The sequence below is a fragment of the Coregonus lavaretus genome, assembly GCF_964263955.1.
Source record: "Coregonus lavaretus genome assembly, chromosome: 9".
NCBI classification, from domain to species: Eukaryota; Metazoa; Chordata; class Actinopteri; order Salmoniformes; family Salmonidae; genus Coregonus; species Coregonus lavaretus.
The window spans coordinates 13,731,144-13,746,786 of NC_139996.1; the positions used below are offsets into that span (position 1 = coordinate 13,731,144).

The 15,643-nt window shown below is 41.0% G+C and overlaps 2 protein-coding genes across 2 annotated transcripts in view; one reads left to right on the forward strand and one right to left on the reverse strand.

The window, feature by feature from the left end:
• Window positions 1–14,601, reverse strand: part of ccdc73 (coiled-coil domain containing 73) — a 58,192-nt gene extending 43,591 nt beyond the window's left edge. The window contains exon 1 of the mRNA XM_084168158.1: window positions 14,241–14,601. The gene's annotated coding sequence lies outside the window, so the exon portion shown is untranslated. The remainder of the gene's footprint in view (window positions 1–14,240) is intronic.
• Window positions 6,741–15,643, forward strand: part of hipk3a (homeodomain interacting protein kinase 3a) — a 56,919-nt gene continuing 48,016 nt past the window's right edge. The window contains exon 1 of the mRNA XM_084168156.1: window positions 6,741–7,881. Within this exon, the coding sequence (XP_084024282.1) occupies window positions 7,190–7,881 (692 nt within the window). The 5' untranslated portion in view covers window positions 6,741–7,189. The remainder of the gene's footprint in view (window positions 7,882–15,643) is intronic.

Here is a 15,643-nt window from a genome sequence, read left to right on the forward strand (position 1 = left end):
TAAAAGTCACCTTGTCCTGGAGTGATTTACATGGTTATCAAAACGTCACACCAGGGCAAGCATACACCGAACACAGCCCTTATTTTAAGTGTTTCTAAAAAATTCTATGGGGAAAAATTAATGTTGGAAAAACTATTGGAACCATTTCCCTTTTTGACCGCTAGGTTTTATGGGTATTATGACACCTCCACGGTGGGGCTCTATTCATTTTGTGTTGCATGTAATACATATATCTAACAGCAGAGGGAAACAGAACACTTTCAATATTGGCCCAGACATTGGCCGTGTTCGAGAGGATCAAAACCGCAATGTATCATGGGTAAATTGTTACTGACTGACTGATGTACAAATAATAATGAGTCTTTATTTATAATGCAAGGTGATTTGTAGATCAGTTAGTCGACAGTCCTCTGCAGTCGTTTTGATGCTCTCGAACACGGCCATTAACTTCACGTTTATTCACACAGACTTTCTCGAGTGCTGGCCGGGGCCATCATCAATGAAAAGGTTATTATGTTGCTGTGGGAAAATGACAGAGGTTTTCGCTTTTTATCAAGTTGCAGAGACCAAAGGGCATTCTGAGGGCCTTGGAGGGTTCTTTCCCCTGGTGCTGCACACCTGTTAGTTGACCACATCACTAGCCGGCTAACACCCGATTACTCAATTCTGTACATTAGAGGCTGCTGCCCAATATACATAGACATGGAATCACTGGCCGCTTTAATAATGGATCACTAGTCACTTTAATAATGTTTACATACTACTTTACTCATCTCATATGTATATACTGTATTCTATTCAACTGTATTTTAGTCAATGCCACTCCGACATTGCTCGTCCTAATATTTATATATTTCTTAATTCCATTCTTTTACTTTTAGATGTGTGTGTATTGTTGTGAATTGTTAGATACTACTGCACTGTTGGAGCTAGGAACACAAGCATTTCGCTACACCAACAATAACATCTGCTAAAAATGTGTATGTGACCAATAAAATTGGATTTCATCAGATGAACCCAGTTATTGTTTATTCCCAGTTGCATGCTGGTTTAGGCTGTCAATGCCTTGTCTAGTGTCTATCAATTTAACATTTTTTTTGTGAAAATTATTTCTCGCTGATATGAAAGATAATATCCTTTTGCTTAACAATATACCCTACAGAACAATATCCTCTACAGAAGACGCCTTCGTCCAGTGACTTATGCCTCGAACACACCTACAGTGTTTTACGCAAAATGGTACGTAGCATCATCTGGATATGTGTGCAACAAAAGTTCAACTTTCACCTAACGCCATGATCACAGCGACAGCCACTTTGCGTTTTGGTACACCTATCATACATTCATTTCCAATGGAACGCTGCATTTGCCCTGCTGCATTGGGGTGCAGAGGCAGTTGCTGTGCGTTCTGTGTGGTGCATAAATTGGATTTATGGAATTTATGCATCCAATTATATGTATAGAGAGCTTGGCAGTAATAGTAGCAGAAGGTGAATGTGGAACTTTTGTTGCACACATATCCAGATGATGCTGCATACCAGTTGGTAGCTCAGTTGGTAGAGCATGGCGCTTGCAACGCTAGGGTTGTGGGTTCGATTCCCACAGGGGCCAGTATGGAAAATGTATGCACTCACTAACTGTAAGTCTGCTAAATGACAACAACAAAAAAAAAACTATTTTGCATAATGATGATGTAGGTGTGATCAAGGCATTCTGATACCATTTCAGTCAAGCCATCTATGCATACAATTTGATGCATACTTTCAATAAATCCAATGTATGCACCACATAGAACGCACTGCAACTGCCTCTGCAACACAATGCTGCAAGGCAAACGCAGCGTTCCATCGGAAATGAATGTACTTCTGGTGTACCAAAAACGCAATGACACTGTCGGTGTGATCAAGGCTGTCGGTGTGATGGAGGCGTTATGTGTAATGTAATGTAAAGCCTTGATCACACCGATAGTGTCCTTGCGCAAAATAGGAAGCAGCATCATCTGGATATGTGTGCAACAAAAGTTCAACATTCACCTTCTGCTACCATTTCTGTCAAGTTGTCTACACATACAGTTTGATACATACGTTCGGTAAATTCAACGTATGTACCACACAGAAAGCACTGCAACTGCCTTGTCAAAGACTCCAGCCACCCTAGTCATAGACTGTTCTCTCTGCTACCGCACAGCAAGCGGTACTGGAGCGCCAAGTCTAGGCCCAAAAGGCTTCTTAACAGCTTCTACCCCCAAGCCATAAGACTCCTGAACAGCTAATCATGCCCCCCCCCCCCCTCCCCTCTTTTACGCTGCTGCTGCTCTGTTTATTATCTATGCATAGTCACTTTAATTCTACCCACATGTACATATTACCTCGACTAACTGGTGCCCCCGCACATTGACTCTGTACCAGTACCCCCTGTTTTTAGCCTCCCTACTGTTATTTTATTTTACTGCTGCTCTTTAATTATTTGCTATTTTTATTTTTTTACTTATCTATTCTTTACTTAACACTTTTTTTTATTTTTCTTAAAACTGCATTGTGGTTAAGGGATTGTAAGTAAGCATTTCACTGTAAGGTCTACACCTGTTGTATTCGGCGCATGTGGCAAATAACATTTGATTTGATTTGAAAGCAATGCTGCAAGGCAAACGCAGCGTTCCATTGGAAATAAATGTACTTCTTGTGTACCAAAAATGTGAAAACGATGTCAGTGTGATCGAGGCGTAACTGAGAGTCATGATCAAGGGCTAGCTTGCAGGCAGCTCTTGATTTGAAAACAGTGTACATTTGAGAATTGCCCAGAATATACAATTCATTGTTATGGATAGAATGCAGAGTCCTTATCAATTGTGTCTAAAAATTGATTATATTTATATTTTATGTGGTGGGGTCACCCACATGACATTGAAAATATATTTGATAGAATTGCATTAATTGCATTAGAGTTTAATTATGGATATTGGAGGTAAATTAAATTCATTTTGAAATTGATACTATAATTGGATTGCTGTAACTGAGGACAAAAAATGAAATGAGGCTATGGGGAATGTCCACATTTGCACAAATCTGTCATCGTTTTTTGCTTTTATCTTTAATAAATGTTAATTGTTGTTGTTGTTTAAAAGTGGCTTTGATGATATCATGCACATTTCTCAAAAGTCAGCTCGTGGTGAGTCGATTTCTCTGGTCTTGTTCCATGACTCTCAAACATTCCACACGCAACAGGGTGGGGAGAGACTGTTGCTGCGTGTTAGTAGCTAGATGCAACAACTAGCGAAGTGCTGGAACCGTACGGTCTCTGGAACAACTGGTCCCCACAAAGGTTAGAATATGGGCATCGTAGCCCTTGAAACGAAAACAAGAGCCACTTTTCCCCGAAACTGGCAGTTGTTGACTACGCATAGGATGAAGACTGGTTTTGATTTAATGGTGTAATACGTGAGTTATTTGGAGTTTAACATGTGAGAGATGGTGGGTTTATTGAGATCCTCGTTGTCCAGGAGAACAAGATGGCAGCATTGCAGGCAAACCGAGCATGGTGTGGGTACTTGTTAACTCGTTAGCATGTTCAGAGAAGCACTGGATTCTGTAATTTACTATTGTTTATAAAGGTATGTGCGCTACAATAATATCAATCCAAATTAAAAAAGGTATGCATTTCGTCGCTAGTTAGATACCTAGCTAATAGTTGGTTTTACGTTAGATAGTTAGTTAGCAAATATGCGTAGCAAGCTGCTAGCCACTAACGATAGCAAAAAGTTTGTTCGTCAACCTGTGACTTTTTGATTCGTCCTTTGGTTTGTAGCTACATTTCGATAATTGTTTTGGGGGAATTTAGCTAATTATTGCCATCCCCATTCTCCTACCTATACATAGTTAAAGTTAGTTAGCTAACGAGCTAATCCTTAATTCAGCTACCAATCTTGGCTGTCTAGCTAACTAATTTACAACTTGAATTTACCAGCTAACTGGTTAGCCAACGTTAATGTGTAATAGCTAACTACATTTTGTGGACTAGCCACATTACCAACGATACTGTGACAGAACTGCACACTGTCAGCGAGTGAAGGGGGGAAACGACAAGTCCCGTGTCCTCCCTATACCATTTATGACATGGCTGACAAGATAACGTTAAACGCTTAGCTAGCTACATTCACCAGCCAGATGGCTTATAATAACCATCATGTTTTATCACTCAGTCATATAGCTAGATAAAACAGTAGCTATATAATTTACATACTAGTGGATTTCTAACTTGACACTACTAGTTACTTACTTGAAACTACGTAGTCAATAGGTGTTTTATCAACCACCCATACCCCTCAGTCTACTCTGCACCTCTCCCATTTGTTGATAATTTACAAGTGGCCTCTTACAGACGGCAGCCTTCTAATCCAGAAATGGCGAGGAGTGTAATTCAACACTGGGCCAGGGTCTCCTACCATTGCTGGGATGTGGTGTAGCTGGCTCTGTTTTGGTACTTATTGTGGTAGCTAGCTACTAAGTGTCTGACAAGTATATGAAAATAATGATAAAGAAATAAGACTATGTTCTATCCACAATATATTTATATAATCTCAGGGTACCCCGGAGTGTAAACCTTTTATGGGGGGTTGTTTTGTTTTGCACGGTTCCTTTCGGTAGGATGACATGCTTTAGTTAAATGTGTTATACGTCTAGCCATCCACTTATGTTTTATCTTTTGTTTTCAATAATACCTCTATTAGGAACTGAAGTAATGTAGATCCATTTTGATACAGAAGACGCCCATTCGCCTGTCTGAACTTGGCATATTTGTACCCTATACCCAGTATGAAAATGTATGCACTCACTAACTGTAAGTCGCTCTGGATAAGAGCGTCTGCTAAATTACTTAAATATATGGTGTAACTAGTTAGCCTGGCTGATGTGACTCACAGCGAGGGAGTTGTAAGTGCAGTATTTGCACAGAAATGTGCTCCTGAATGTGCTTATCTTTGATTGGTTCTCTCAATGTTTTTTATTTTTATTTCCTGGGGGTTGAGACCTCACATCACTTGGATTTGAAAATCCAGTTGTATTGGGCAGCACTCAGTGGTTTTCCATGTGAGTGTTTGAGTGAGAAAGACACAGGAGAAATAATCAGTAAAAAAGCACATCCCTTTCATTATCGGCGCATCGTGCTGACATCAAAATAGCCTTTCCAGACATGTCAGGAGGACTGAGTTAGGTGTTAGTAACTCTAGTAGTAACTAGTGCCATGTCAGCATTAAACCATCCCATACTTTTAAGCAAACACTCACTCTGATACAATCAGCAGCACAGCTAAACCTGTCATATTTCCCAACTTTGCTGGTACTCCAACAGAGACAAGATGACATATAAAAGGTTTATGCTGAATGGTTAGCTTTTGACAGGCAGGCAGATTGTCTGTCTGTGTTTGCTTGTGGTCTATAGTGTCACAGTTTGCTGGTTGAATAAAGCCACTCTTATCTACTGTAGTTCCCTTTTTGCTTTCTCTGCTTTTCCTGCCTGAGTGACAGACACAGCATAGCTCGCCCACAAAGTGATGCGATTCCCCCATCATTACATTTGGTTTTAGTTTTTTTGCTGAATGCCCCGGTATAGCTTGCTATTGAACAGATAGCATGCCTGCCATTCCCTCCATTTCTATCTGATCTAACTGAAATGTTTAAGTGCATCCTCCCTAACATGTTTTGGTGGAAGTTGTATTGAGAAGGCCTAACAATCACCCACATAACAACGTGATGGGCTAAATTGCATGAAACAGCCTGACATGCTGACTAGAACGGGCGTGCGAGTGCGTCCGCCATCGCGCGCATGTTGATTTTTGTCCACCCACACCAGACGCAATCAGGACACGCAGGTTGAAATATCAAAACAAACTGAACCAACTATATTAATTTGGGGACAGGTCAAAGCATTAAACATTTATAGCAATTTAGCTAGCTTGCTGTTGCTAGCTAATTTGTCCTGGGATATAAACATTGGGTTGCTATTTTACCTGAAATGCACAAGGTCCTCTACTCCAACAATTTTAATCCCCAGATAAAAGAGTTAGTTTCCGGGAATCTCTCCTCCTTCAGGCTTCTTCTTTGGACTTTATATGGCGGTTGGCAACCAACTTTATGGTGCATTACCACCACCAACTGGACTGGAGTGTGGACCTCAGTTCATCTTTCAATCACCCACGTGGGTATATGCTCCTAAAAACCAATGAGGAGATGGGAGAGGTGGGACTTGCAGCGCGTCAAGCGTCACAAATAGACCCAAATTCTATTTTAGCACCTGGCTATGCAGACGCTCGTTGACGCGCAGTTTGGATTAAATGATTGAATAACTTATGTGTACATTTATTTTGCAACGCGAATTTGGGCGGCAGGTAGCTTAGTGGGTAAGAGCGTTGTGCCATTAACCGAAAGGTCGCTGGTTCTAATCCCCGAGCCGACTAGGTGAAAAATCTGTCGATGTGCCCTTGAGCAAGGCACTTAACCCTAATTGCTCCTGTAAGTCGCTCTGGATAAGAGCGTCTGCTAAATGACCAAAAAAAAAAAAAAAAACGCGAGCGGTGTGGTCACTATGTAAAGATTAATTTACGTTCATTATTGTCAGAAAAAGCAAGAGATTAAGTAGTGGTTGAAGTAAACTAATCATTCCCTTTTCTCTCTTACAGGTATGGCCTCACACATTTTGGTCTACCCGCCAAACGTTTATCAAACCCAAACAAGTGCCTTTTACAGTGTGAAGAAACCCAGAGTTGAGCTCAACAGCTGTGTTTTTCATGAGAGGACCCTGCAGACCTATATAATTGGAGTAAACCTTGGCATTGCTAAGCCTACCAATATCATCCCTTCAATTAAGACGAAAGTGTATTGTAGACCCCTGAGTGGGCAGGACTTATCCTCGCAGGCAGCTACATCCCTGAAAGAAGTACACAGTGAGTTGCTCCAAAAAACGACCCAGACCCAGGGCCCCCCCTGTCAAGGCAAGGGTCGAGAGAAGCTGGGACTGCAGTGGGACAGCAGTGTAGCTACAGGTGCAGTCAGACTGGGTAGAGGGGACTGTGGCCAGAGAAGCAGCAGTGAAGAAGGTGAGGAGATAGAAGAGCACAGTGGCGGTGTGAACTAATTGGACAGCTTCCTGCGATGTGGGCTGAACTGTAAGGGTGAGTGGAGAACAGTGGGAAAGCCATGCAGATAGTAGAGGACATTTCCATGATACCTGCCATGTTGCAAACTAACGTAGGGAACAAGAACATGGTGGGGGGAGTGCCCCCCAAACAGAGTGGTGGTGGGACTGGGGCTCATAATGCAGCAGGGGATGGGGACTACCAGTTGGTGCAGCACGAGGTCTTGTGCTCCATGAAGAACACTTATGAGGTGCTGGAGTTCCTGGGTCGTGGCACCTTTGGACAGGTGGTGAAGTGTTGGAAGCGAGGCACAGGGGAGGTCGTGGCTATCAAGATCCTAAAGAACCACCCATCGTACGCGAGGCAGGGCCAGATTGAGGTGGGCATCCTTGCCCGTCTGAGTGGGGAGAACGCTGATGAGCACAACCTGGTGCGGGCCTTCGAGTGCTTCCAGCACCGCAGCCACACGTGCCTGGTGTTTGAGATGCTGGAGCAAAATCTCTATGACTTCCTCAAGCAGAACAAGTTCAGCCCGCTGCCATTGAAGGTGATCAGACCGGTCTTACAGCAGGTGGCCACTGCGCTGAAGAAGCTCAAGAGCCTGGGCCTGATCCACGCTGACCTGAAGCCGGAGAACATTATGCTGGTGGACCCGGTGCGACAGCCTTACCGGGTGAAAGTCATCGACTTTGGCTCGGCCAGCCACGTGTCCAAAGCCGTGTGCTCCACGTACCTGCAGTCACGCTACTACAGGTAGGTTGGGCCTGCCCGTTTACTAATAGGGTGTTGTTCATGACTTTATCTTCCTAGAAACATATTTAAAAAGTTAAAATCAGAAATCAGGACAACCCCAGTAAGGCTACTAAGTAAGCACTAATCAGTTCGAGGGGCAGCATTTCACAAGGGTTAGCATCTTTTCCAGAGTTTTTAGATATTAGGTCGTTGTTATTATGTTATGTAATGTGAACAAATGGCCCTGTAATAATCTGCAGATTTTTCAGAGGGAGCTTGACAGCATGCAAAGACTTCCTCTGCACTGCCTCTGTTAACCATCAGACAGTCACACCCAAATGAGCCTCGATTACGTAACCTGCTGAAGGAACAGAAATGTTTACGTGAACAAGAATGCCTTTTATGTCTTGCATGTTTCTGGATGAGACAAATGGACAATTCTCAGGAAGTATAATCCTTTTGGTCACTACCCTATGTATACGCAGGCATATGCTTCCACTTGAACAATTATGTGAAATGTTTAAGCAGTGTTGCATAACATACAGCCGTGAGTGACCTGTCCTGGTCTATGAGGTGCTTACAAGGCCTGTTTCCTCTCATGCAGGGCTCTATGCTGACCTTTTTTACAAGGAGCACGTGTGTGCCTAAGTTGAAAAATGTAGTCGCACACAAATAGATTTTGAAGCAAATATTTTAGATATTAATGATAGAATCCTTCATTTTTCTAGGCGCACTGGTGCTCCTAAATTAAAATTCCAGGTTGCACAGCAAAATATTTAGGCGCATATGCAAGTAAAATGGCGCACTGTACAGCCCTGTCATGGCGAGGCTGCATGTAGCCAGCGATGTCAGTCAGGCGGGGGCAAGAATGTTGTGTGTAAATGCGCATTTAGAGACCGGAAAAAAGGCTTTCAGACATTCTTCTGTTTAGTGTACATTTGTGTACAGCACATGGCACCCAGAAGTATTTTTAGAGCTCTGTCTGCTTCATGGTATTGGGAACAACATCCACGCTTCTTTAAAAATATATATAATAATTTATCAATCCTACAAGCAATACAAGACTTATTATTATTATTATTATTATGGGAGATTATAATATGGTTTTAAATACCTCAATGGACTGTAAAGGAAATCAAACTATCACCCTTATGTACTTAAGGAAATCCCGAATATCATGGATATATTGGAACTGGTGGTTATATATGGAGGCTTAAATATCCTGACCTAGTGAGATATACATGGCGGAGGCTAAATATCCTGACCTAGTGAGATATACATGGCGGAGGCTAAATATCCTGACCTAGTGAGATATACATGGCGGAGGCTTAAATATCCTGACCTAGTGAGATATACATGGCGGAGGCTTAAATATCCTGACCTAGTGAGATATACATGGCGGAGGCTTAAATATCCTGACCTAGTGAGATATACATGGCGGAGGCTTAAATATCCTGACCTAGTGAGATATACATGGCGGAGGCTTAGATATCCTGACCTAGTGAGATATACATGGCGGAGGCTTAAATATCCTGACCTAGTGAGATATACATGGCGGAGGCTTAAATATCCTGACCTAGTGAGATATACATGGCGGAGGCTTAAATATCCTGACCTAGTGAGATATACATGGCGGAGGCTTAAATATCCTGACCTAGTGAGATATACATGGCAGAGGCTTAAATATCCTGACCTAGTGAGATATACATGGCGGAGGCTTAAATATCCTGACCTAGTGAGATATACATGGCGGAGGCTTAAATATCCTGACCTAGTGAGATATACATGGCGGAGGCTTAAATATCCTGACCTAGTGAGATATACATGGCGGAGGCTTAAATATCCTGACCTAGTGAGATATACATGGCGGAGGCTTAAATATCCTGACCTAGTGAGATATACATGGCGGAGGCTTAAATATCCTGACCTAGTGAGATATACATGGCGGAGGCTTAAATATCCTGACCTAGTGAGATAAACATGGCGGAGGCTTAAATATCCTGACCTAGTGAGATATACATGGCGGAGGCTTAAATATCCTGACCTAGTGAGATATACACGGCGGAGGCTTAAATATCCTGACCTAGTGAGATATACACGGCGGAGGCTTAAATATCCTGACCTAGTGAGATATACATGGAGGAGGCTTAAATATCCTGACCTAGTGAGATATACATGGCGGAGGCTTAAATATCCTGACCTAGTGAGATATACATGGCGGAGGCTTAAATATCCTGACCTAGTGAGATATACATGGCGGAGTCTAAATCAAGCTAGTCCTCTTGACTACTTACGTAATTCTCACTGGCACCAAAAGTTGATAGGGGACAGAATGCGGTCGGACCATCAAATAATTGGCATTTACATTACTCTTACAGAATTTCAACGTGGGCTAGGATATTGGAAATGTAATCAAAGCCTATTGGATGGCAACTTGTTTTTAACCAGGACAGAAGAATTTATAACTGACTTTTTCTGACATAATGTAAAGTGCATTCGGAAAGTATTCAAACCCCTTGACTTCTTCCACATTTTGTTACGTTACAGCCTTATTCTAAAATTGATTAAATTGTTTTTTCCCGCTCGTCAATCTACACACCCCTTAATGACAAAACAAAAACAGGTTTTTAGATTTTTTTGCAAATTTATAATATAAAAAACCTGGAAATATTAAATTTACATAAGTATTCAGACCCTTTACTAAGTACTTTGTTGAAGCACCTTTGGCAGCGATTACAGCCTCGAGTCTTCTTGGGTATGACGCTACAAGCATGGCACACCTGTATTTGGGGAGTTTCTCCCATTCTTCTCTGCATATCCTCTTAAGCTCTGTCAAGTTGGATGGGGAGCATTGCTGCACAGGTATTTTCAGGTCTCTCCATAGATGTTCAATCGGGTTCATGTCCGGACTATGGCTGGGCCACTCAAGGACATTCAGAGACTTGTCCCGAGGCCACTACTGTGTTGTCTTGGCTGTGTGCTAAGGGTTGTTGTCCTGTTGGAAGGTGAACCTTCGCCCCAGTCTGAGGTCCTGAGAGCTCAGGAGCAGGTTTTCATCAAGGATCTCTCTGTACTTTGCTCCGTTCATCTTTCCCTCGATACTGACTAGTCTCCCAGTCCCTGCAGCTGAAAAATATCCCCACAGCATGATGCTGCCACCACCATGCTTCACCATAGGGATGGTGCCAAGTTTCCAACAGACGTGACGCTTGGCATTCAGGCGAAAGAGTTCAATCTTGGTTCCATCAGACCAGAGAATCTTGATTCTCATGGTCAGAGTCCTTTAGGTGCCTTTTGGCAAACTCCAAGTGGGCTGTCATGTGCCTTTTACACAGGAGTGGCTTCCGTCTGGCCACTCTACCATAAAGGCCTGATTGGTGGAGTGCTGCAGAGATGGTTGTCCTTCTGGAAGGTTCTCCCATCTCAACAGAGGAACTCTGGTGCTCTGTCAGAGTAACCATCGGGTTCTTGGTCACCTCCCTGACCAAGGCCCTTCTCCCCCGATTGCTCAGTTTGGCCGGGCGGCAGCTCTAGGAAGAGTCTTGGTGGTTCCAAACTTCTTTCATTTAAGAATGATGGAGGCCACTGTGTTCTTGGACTTTCAATGCTGCAGAATGTTTTTGGTACTCTTCCCCAGATCTGTGCCTCGACACAATCCTGTCTCGGAGAGCTGCGGAAAATTCCTTCGACCTCATGGCTTGATTATTGCTCTGACATGCACTGTCAACTGTGGTACCTTTATATAGACAGGTGTGTGCCTTTCCAAATCATGTCAAATCAATTGAATTTACCACAGGTGGACTCAATCAAGTTGTAGAAACATCTCAAGGATGATCAATGGAAACAGGATGCATCTGAGCTCAATTTCGAGTCTCATAGCAAAGGGTCTGAATACTTATGTCAGTAAGGTATTTCTGTCTTGTTTTTAATAAATTCAAGAAAGATCAAGTGTAATATAATACAAAAAATAAAGCGGACTGGATGGAAAATGGGGACAAATGCACCAAATAATGTTTTAATCTTCAACATGGAAATGATACCAAAATAATTTACTGAAACTTGACACCCGTTATTCACCAAGCTATATTTTGAAAGAGGAAGCAAAGTACTTTAAACATACGTTTTCATTTCAGTCTCCTCCATCTCCACTAACCGAAGTTAATTGTAAGCATTTTCCCCCTATTAATAATGTGAAACTAATGTGAATGCCAAATTACAGAGGAGGAACTTCCTAATGCAATTAAAGCCTTTAAGTCTGGGAAAACTCCAGGGCTGGATGGCATACCAGTTGCGGTATACCAAACCTTTTTTGATGTACTCAGAGGACCGTTTTAACCACTCCTATAAAAATGGTAGATTATCAGATAATCAACAAGAAGGGTGGATTTAATGATTACTGAAACAGGACCCAAGTGGTAAATATAAAGATCTAGTCCATTAAAAAAATTGGAGGCCCCTTACACTTCAGTGTTGTGATGCAAAAATTCTAGCAAAATGCATAGCGCATAGAATTAAAAAGGTGTGTTGTAGGATATTATTCATCCTAATCAGACAGGTTTTTTATATGGACTATACATTGTAGATAATGTAAGACAAGTACTAGAAACAATAGAACACTATGAAAGGTGTCATTGTACACTGATTCATGTTTTCTTATAAATCCACAATTTGGTTCCCTCCACAGCCTCATAGATGATCTAGAAATATTCTGACCTGTGGATTACAACCAAATTATAAGTGTAATATATTATGTATTTGCCTTGCCTACACCTAGCGACTTGTTTTTTAAATTATTTGAGCCAAATATATTCAATTTTCTTTGGAACAGCAAGCCAGACAAAATTAAACGGGCCTATTTATATAATGAATATGAATTCGGAGGGCAGAAATTATTAAATATTAACGCATTAGACCTATCACTAAAGGCTTCAGTCATACAAAAGTTATACTTCATACAAAAGTTACGCTTAAATCCGAACTGGTTCGCTAGCAGATTATTAAGGATGTCTCACGTCATGTTCAAAAATGGCCCTTTTCCCTTTTCAGATGACCTTATCTCCAAAATATCGCTATTTTTAAAACAAGCCATAAAAATATTTTTGCAATTTCAATTTAATCCACCAGAAAAGACAGAACAAATATTACAAATATTATTGTTAAACTCAAATATACTAATTGATTAAAAAATAGATATATATTTTGAATAAAAAAACAACAACTGTATAATCTTTGTAAATGATACCATAAATAGGACTGGTGGAGTTATGTCATGCAGCTAACAAAAATATATGGAAGTGTCTGCTCTACTTAAAATTACAACCAACTAATTGCTTTACAGCAAAAATGGAAGAGGCAAGTTGAAGGGGGAGAAAGTAAGGAACTTGTCTGTCGGCCCTGCATTAAAGACTAGAAGTGGCAAAAATGTGCTTCAAAAGTATACCGGTTTCATTTAAGGACCCAAAAATTGACAGCTGTGCCATATAGATGGCAAAATAGCTGGGAAGAGATTTTCGATGTACCGATTCCATGGCACATGGTTTTTGAACTGATATGCAAAACGACGCTGAATTCAAAACGTAGTTTTTCAATTTAAATTATACAAAATTCTTGCAACCAATAGAATATATATATATATATACATACATACATACATATACAGTGCATTCGGAAAGTATTCAGATACTTAATGGGGGATACAACCATCCCAGCTCTGCAGATTTTGCTGCGAAGAGACATAATCATTGAATATTTGTACTGTCCATATGTAGCTTGTTTTTGGTCGCAGGTTCAGGAATGGCTGAAGAATTGCAAATAGCATTGCTGGATGATTTTTAAAAAGTCATAGTCAAATGATCAATAATATAATAATACTCTTAGCAAAAATGTTTTTTTTACAATATTTAGAATCTATGAGAATAGAAAGGTTCAGAACTTTTGTGAACTAGGGGAGGGATGTGGTTGGGTTACGGGAAAATAATAAACGAAAATGTATATTTATATATATATTTTATATATTTACAAAAAACTATATGGGGGATTGGAAATTATGCATACAATTACTTGTTGGAAGCCACAATCTATCTGCAATATTAAAGCTGATCTACCCCCTAAAAAAAATAACCATAAGTTCTCATGTTCAGCCAGCCATGTTTTTCACATAGAGCATTTGTTGCAGGCACACATTCCCAGTTGGAGGCAGCCAATGAGGTTCACAACAGATAAGGCTGGCTGCCTGCCTTCTGAACTGTACACAGTGAGCAGTTGGCTTCTCTTGGATTAAGATTTCCATATCATTGTGACGAAACTGTACTTTTCTATTTGTAAACATGCCAGTATGTCCCATGAACTCAATTTACACAGACAGCAGTATGTGAACTCACCTCTGACTGCGCACCTGCTGAACCTCCCCATTTAATTCCTCTCATGCCATTGAAGTCCTTGGTCGGGTCGCCTAAATCCAGACGGTGTAAATTTTTTTATAATAATTAAGTTTGAGTGAAAGAACACTTCATTAGCCAAGGCAAATTGCATAGAATTGCAGGAAATAAGCTTTTCAACTGCAAGATTTTCTCTCAGGTCCATGACAGAATATGTAGAATCTCAGGGAATTGGCTTGAAAACTGCAACATTTTCTCTCCGCTGCATGAAAAAAAATATGTAGATTTGCAGGAAATTGGCTTAAAAATGCTAAAATGTCTCTACACCGCCGGGATGGGGGCCTCAAAGTCTCTAAAATTCAGCTGGGCCGACCGTGCCCATTGCCACGCCCACCTCCTAAGCCCCTTTTTGATCCAGAAAACCCCCTGTCTCATGTAGGTGTTGTAGGACTTATCTGCTCTGTTCATGTTGATTATGTAATGTTTCAGTGAGAGTACAGAATGTTACTGTAACCGTGCTCTCTGACTGTGTTTGCACTCAGGTTATCAGTGAAATGGATCAAGTGGAACTGAGTGTATAAACTGAAGGTTGAAACAGATGGTATTTTTCATAAGAGCAGGGGTCGTGTTAAAGCAGAATTCTGCGTTCTTCACGCAAAAAAAATATTCGAACAATAAATATCTTGCTGCGTTTTGTAAACTCTGATCTAAAATACTTTTTTATTTTAATTTCTACTTGGCATCAGACAAATGTTGTACTTAATTTGCACTTCTCCACTTGGACAGCGCTCTGAATGTGTAACTACTTTTCTCCGGTACTTTTCTCAGTGTAGCCTACTTTTCTCTGGTAAAATGCAAGACTAACTTCAAGCAAAACATTAGGAAATGTAGCTGGCTACATTCTTTCTATGATAAACATTAGAAATAGGATGTCCATGCATCATTTTTGCAATAGAAACGTTGCTTTTTCATGTAAGCAATTTAAAACTGAGGTTTAATGGTGTAAAACACAGATTTTTATGGTCTGCGTTTTGGAAATGCAGATTTTTTAACTCTAAAGTGACCCCTGTAAGAGGGAGAGTTTGAAACAGATGGTGTGTTTCATAAGAGGGATATTACCTCATTGGTGACTAAAGCTCAGCTTTTTACTTATCAACTAGGCCTAAATGGAGTCAAACTGCTTTGTGAATCTAGTGTGCAGCCCACGACTATTACTGTTGGAATAAATCAGAAATGTGTTCTAATGATAATGCATAGACTGCTGCCTGTTACATGTATTTTAGAACATGTAAAGTGAGTTTTCTGAGGAACCATACTTTGCCTAAAAGCTCTCACTAGTTTTTTCAAAGTCACTACCCTGCCTTTTTGTCTCTACTCTCATGTGTACCTGCTGTGTACAGGCTGCT